Source organism: Protobothrops mucrosquamatus, unplaced genomic scaffold (genome assembly GCF_001527695.2).
Source record: "Protobothrops mucrosquamatus isolate PMUCROS unplaced genomic scaffold, P.Mucros_1.0 scaffold_199, whole genome shotgun sequence".
Taxonomy (NCBI): Eukaryota; Metazoa; Chordata; class Lepidosauria; order Squamata; family Viperidae; genus Protobothrops; species Protobothrops mucrosquamatus.
In genome coordinates, this window is record NW_015386275.1 from 861,021 (window position 1) to 867,020 (window position 6,000).

Genomic DNA, 6,000 nt, shown 5'->3' on the forward strand with positions numbered 1-6,000 from the left:
TTTGCCAATGTATTCAAATGTTTGAAAGTATAATGGAGTTTCCTAATTAGTTTTAGGATGACAAAGGGAGGAATTAAATTTTACCATAGGCTTAGTTCTAATGAGAAGTCTATGCATTTTTTCACAATGAACACATGCAATTTCAAATGCTATTGCAAAGGTTCATTTAGTGGAGTGGCCACTCATTCTTCTTCAGCCCAGTTTACCTCACAGGGTTGTTTTGGAAAGAATGCTATGATTACCACATTGAGATATAATAAGAAAGTGAGTTGAGGGTGTTCTGAAGAGCAAAATCTTACCTTGGCAAAAATGAGTGGGGTCAAGGGACTAGGCAAAACTTAGCTTTGAGCAAGCTACATATCCTTCCAGGCAGAGAACAAGTGTCTGTCATAAGACATAGGCATCTGCAGGGAGCAAGTGAGAAAATATATGTTGTGATATGTAAATTCTGTTCCTTGCTTCTTTTTGTGTGATATCATGATACAAAAGGGTAGAGCTTTTTCCTCTACTGATATCACAATTCATATTTTGACATTTTGGCATTGTGGTAATGAATCGAGGCCTGTGAAAAGGAGGAAGGAAATATCCTGTGATTAGTAATCTCACAAAGAACAGGCAGAGAGGAGGATAAAGATCAATATCTATGACCCGATTTCATATGATGCATATATTTCTAAAGCAGGTTGCTAATAATTCTACTGTTACTTGTTTGTTACTTTTTTGACTTGTTTTTTTTCTCTTGTTTTTTATTTATGTGATATTATGTGCATTTTGAACCTTGTGGTCAGAAAATTGTGAGGTGCTAAAGAGTCAGTGCAACTACAGTCACATTTCCAGTAAAAACACAGGAAGATTCTAAATGGATGGATGACAACATTTTTTAAAAATGTGTTGCCATAGGTCAGGACTTTTCAACCGGTGGTATGCGTACCACTTGTGGTACATTAATGAGTGGCAGGTGGTACGCAGCCCTGCCTAGCCAAGTGTAGTGGGGGAGGGTAAGAGCCAGCACAGGCAAGGACTTACAGTGAGAGAGTCCTCTGGAGCTGCAAAGGCCCCAGGCTCACTTCTGGCTCACCCTCCCCTATGAGAAAGGAGGAGGGGGGGGCGGAAACAGGAGAGCCTATAAAACAGTGGTGGTGAACATATGGCACAGGTGCCAGAGGCGGCACTCGGAGCCCTCTCTGTGGGCACACGTGCCATTGCCCCAGCCTTGCCTCCCCCCGTGACCCCCTCCTCACCAGCAGTCCCCCTGGAAGAGAGTGGCCCCTGAGCATGGCCCACGTGGAGCAGCACAGCCAAGGACATGGCAGCCAGGCAGTGTAAACAAGACTCTGCCCTCATGCCCCATCGCGCACAGTTGATGCTGCGGGGCGCGGGCAGAGGGTGTGGCCGCCATGGCGCTGCTGGGCTGCCTGGGTGATCTGTGGCGGGCCCTGGAGGCGGTGAGTGGCCCTGCGGGCAGGCGGGGTGGGGGCGGGGCAGGGGCAGGGCAGGGGGTGGATTGGGGGCAGGGCAGGGGCAGGACAGGGGGTGGAGTGGGGGCGGGCCAGTTTTGGGGCACTTGGTCTCTAAAAGGTTCGCCATCACTGCTATAAAAGGAGGCAGTTTGGGCAGGAGAGGGAGAGAGAAAAAAAGCAGCAGTCTTGGGAGGAGGCAGAGTCAGCTGCACCGAAGGGGAAGAAGAAGGAGGAGGGGGAGGGGAGGGGGGAGGGAGAGGAGATCAAGCAGGCTGGCCATGAGCCGATCTACAACTGCTGTGGCAGCCACCTGTGCTGGCAGCAGCAAACAGGCAACAAATGCAGTGGGGGAGGGCTCACCCTCCAAGAGGAATGAAAAAAGGCAGCAATGGCATGGAGGAGAGAAGGAGATGGAGAGTGGAAGGATTCTTATGTACTTTTGTGACTTTGAAGTTCTGGGATTTGTGCAATGAGGGCTTTGTGTTCTTAAGGAGTGTTTGGCAATTTCTATTTGGCTGATGGCTGATGTCTCGTGTTAGCTTCTATTGCTCTGCTGTTGTTAGCTATAAGTTTTGCTGCAAGGGATTTTGAAGTATTTTTCTCCTGAATGGATTTTGCCTGTAGCATTCCTTTACTTATGAATGGAGCCATTTGGGGAGGTTGCCTTAGTCCGCAGCCAGTACTTACATTTTTTTTCTTCCTTAAGTGCCGGCTGCGCTCCTTACTTTCCTTTCTAGCCATAGCTAATTCTTAAAGGGGAATGTGCCTTTTTGAGCTAGTTCACTCAGCAGCTTGTCTTTTCTGTCTCTGGAGGCCTTTCCTTGTTTGATCAATATATGGAAGAGGGAAAATAGGGGGCGGGGTTCAAATTATTCCTTCAGAAGGAGATGGGAATGAGAAAAAGGGAGGCAGGGAAGGGAGAGAGGAAAGGAAGTCCTGCCTTAGCACTTGGCTACCAGCAGCTCTGCCATTGACTTTGCTTGTCAAAAGGTTGCAGAAGGGGATCACATGACCCTGGAACACTGTGACCATTATAAATATGAATCAGTTGCCAAGCATCCAAATATAAATCACATGACCCTGGGCATGCTGCAATGGTCATAAGTGTGAAAAATGGTCATAAGTCATTTCAGTGTAATTGCAACTTTGAACAGGTTTTTTTTTTGGTCAAGTTTTTGACACCTTGCTAGGCGGTACTAGAATATTGCCATATCCTAAAAGTGGTACAATCGGTAAAAAGGTTGAAAAGCCCTGCCATAGGTATCCTGAGATAGGCTGATTTAAACAAGGCCTAATTGGATAATACTATAGTGCAATGCCTCTCAAATTAGTATAATTTTCCTCTTAATCAGTGCATGGAAGGAAAATCTATTCTATTCGTAACTTTCATGGGGATAAAGTTCCTTTTGTCAATCAGAAAAATTAAGAATTCTATTTATTTCTATTCAATTTTTTACAGAGCAGCATGAATTCATTAGTTTCAGCAACATTCTGCTTTTAAATGCAGCTGCAGCTGCTGAAGCCCAACATTGATGAACAGGGCCAGGGCTAAGTTTTTTAAAAAGAAAGGTCAGTCCAAAGTGCCAGTAAAATTCTTTGTAGCTGGTGTGCCTTGGTTAATGAGAAACAATGAGGATTGAGAAATCCCGTTAGATACAAGCCAGACTCAGATTCTACTTTACTTTCACTTTAAAACAAAAGAGCAGAAGGAAAAATACAGTACATCCAGGATTCTCATAAACCTAATACAAGGACAAGCTTCCAACTAGAATAATGACAAAATTAGTGGAGTGTGTTCCCAATTTTTCCGAAGGAAACAATAAAAAGGTAAGTTCTACATTATTTTCTTTCTAAGGAGACCTGTTGTGTTGCTGTGTAAAGTACTAGACAATTTTGAAATCCATTTTTTTCTAAGTGAGTTTTACAGTCCTGAGCTGTTTGAATAAACTATAAAGAGTAAAAAAGATGATCTTGACAGAGTTATACAGGAATGAAGGCAAAATAGAGTGAAGCATTTTTAACATCCAAAACAACCAGATAACATTTGAAAGTGACTCAGTAGACACCTTCCTAATTCAATGAATTCTAAGAAGGAAGAGGTGACACTTGCAAGATTTTATTACTACAATCAGTCACAATAAAATGTAGTTCTGGTTTTTCTGTGGAACTGATTTCCTGGTCTGGTTCATCTAGTGGAGCTGACCTATCAATTCTATACTATCAAATAAATTTGGAAATGTTTCACAATTCACTGAAAATAAGCCTTCTACATCTTTGGATGTTGATATCTGTGCAACAAGATTTTATTTATACCATCAGTGAGGGCTAACTGCTGGCAATTACCAAGAAAGCAGATTTTGGGAGGTGTGATGCATCATCTCCCTACAAAGTCACTATGAAAAAGACCATGAGGTGAGGTTAAACTTTTTAAGTTTTATGTGGCATAAGCATTTATATGTTTTTCACTTAAAAATAAAAAACCAGCCTTTACTTTAAAATTATCCATGGGAGAGATAGGTTATGCTGGTACCACACTAGGTGATCAGTCCTACGCACAAGAAACAGTTTCATTCACTAGATTAGGAATTGTCTTGTGTAAGAATTTCTCAATTTGATTAATTCACTCTTGAATTGTCCTATTCAGTGGATTCTAGTGTAACTGATAGGGAAAGGTTAATTCCTAAGTTCTTCAGGGTAAAATGAATTAGACTAATTGCAAGAGCATGGAAATCTAGTTCTCAATTAAAGCAAGTGATTGGAGTTGACTGATGTATATTAAGTGCTTTCTTTCCAAGCTGTCTGTCTCTTCTCTGCTACAGGTGATAGATGAGATTGGCAAGGCCATCTCTCAAACAAAGGGTTGCCTCCTCTTGGATGTGGATGCAGGCCCTTCCACTAATCGGACAGTTTACACGTTTGTTGGAAGTCCCGAAGATGTTGTTGTGGGTGCACTAAATGCAGCTAAAATTGCTTTTCAGCTCATTGACATGGCAAAACATAAAGGTAATAAGAGAGGAGGAGACAAATTGTGAGAATCAATGTATGAGCAAAAAGGTCTGGGACATAGGGCTGCAGCATGGTGTTTTGTGTTGCAATAACTCTGATCATATCTCTAGATGGTTCACTATGAAAGTTCTCTGGGTCCTGACCTTTTAGATAATGCCACACAGGGACCAGTGATTGAACTTTTGGAACTCAATTTCAAATCACTGCTCAGGCAGGAATCTTGAATGGCTTTGATGAATCTCATGAAAATATTGTAAAATAAACTGCAACATTATACAGATTGCTGCTTGGAGGCTTTATAATAAGATAAATATAAAATTACCCAGCAAACCCATCCTCCTTATACAATGTGTGTCTTTATATTTTTGAGAAAATTGGAATGTGCCACACTTACAAATATTGACCAAAAGATGGATTGACAGGCGTAAAAGGCATGTGAATTTTGTGACTAGACAGTGAGACTGACCACCTCTGTTTGGCATACGAATGTGATAGACACCAATGCAAAAATGTAGAAACTTGTATCATCTCCAAATTGGCTGAAAGTCTTGCATCAAAAAAGGGCTCTATCAACAATTTTCAGAAGAAAGATATCCATGCTTTGCTTCTTTTAATAAGGCAGGCCCTGAATTTGTGACATGCCACATGTCACCTGGAACTAATGTTTCTGAAAGCAAATACACAAAGATTAATCAGTTACTTTCCCCAGACCTGACAGTGATCCTCAATGTTAACTTAGTCCTTTAGTATAGTTCAGTGGTCCCCAACTCCTGAGCTGCAGACCGGGACCAGTCTTTGGCCTGTTAGGAACCAGGCCGCACAAGTGGCAGGCAAGTGAGTGAAGCTTCATCTGCGCATGTGCAGGATCTAAATTGCGTGCAAAACCACACATATCCCAGTCCATGAAAAAATTGTCTTCCATGAAATCAGTCCCTGGTTCCAGAAAGATTGGGGACCACTGGTATAGTTTATTTAATATCTCCCAACAAATGAAAACAAAACATACTGTATATTTTATCTGTTTTATTCATGATCTCATTTCTGTTTTTGTTACACATTTTAATGCTTTGCTTTTATATACAGGTGAGCATCCCCGAATGGGAGCTCTGGATGTTTGCCCTTTCATTCCAGTGAGGAACGTTACCATGGAAGAGTGTATTTATTCTGCTAATCTCTTTGGAAGATGCTTAGCAGATGAACTGCATGTACCTGGTGAGTCTGTCATGGAGAAACAAGCTGGGTCTGAAAGACTGCAATGACTAATTGTTAGATCGCGCAGGCAGTAAGACACGAGTCGAGTGACAGTCAGCTCTCGGTTTTTTCGCAAGGCATAAAGTAAATCCGGACTGCCATCTGGGCCAGGGGAGCCCTCTTTTATGGGATTCCCCTGGCTTGTAATCACACAATTCCATTGGCTGGTAAGACCCCGTTGCTAGTTAGCCAACCAGCAACGGGCATGAAACTGTATGCAGATGGAGAAGGGCAATCACCCTTAATGGGTGATCAGGATGCGCATAGGGATTAAGGGGGGGGG

The 6,000-nt window shown here is 42.5% G+C and overlaps 1 protein-coding gene across 1 annotated transcript in view; it reads left to right on the forward strand.

Moving 5' to 3' along the window:
- Positions 1-3,233: 3,233 nt before the first annotated feature.
- FTCD (formimidoyltransferase cyclodeaminase) overlaps positions 3,234-6,000 on the forward strand; it is a 35,391-nt gene continuing 32,624 nt past the window's right edge. Inside the window, exons 1-3 of the mRNA XM_015825574.2 lie at positions 3,234-3,287; positions 4,280-4,463; positions 5,550-5,678. Coding sequence (XP_015681060.1) covers positions 3,234-3,287; positions 4,280-4,463; positions 5,550-5,678 — 367 coding nt within the window. The remainder of the gene's footprint in view (positions 3,288-4,279; positions 4,464-5,549; positions 5,679-6,000) is intronic.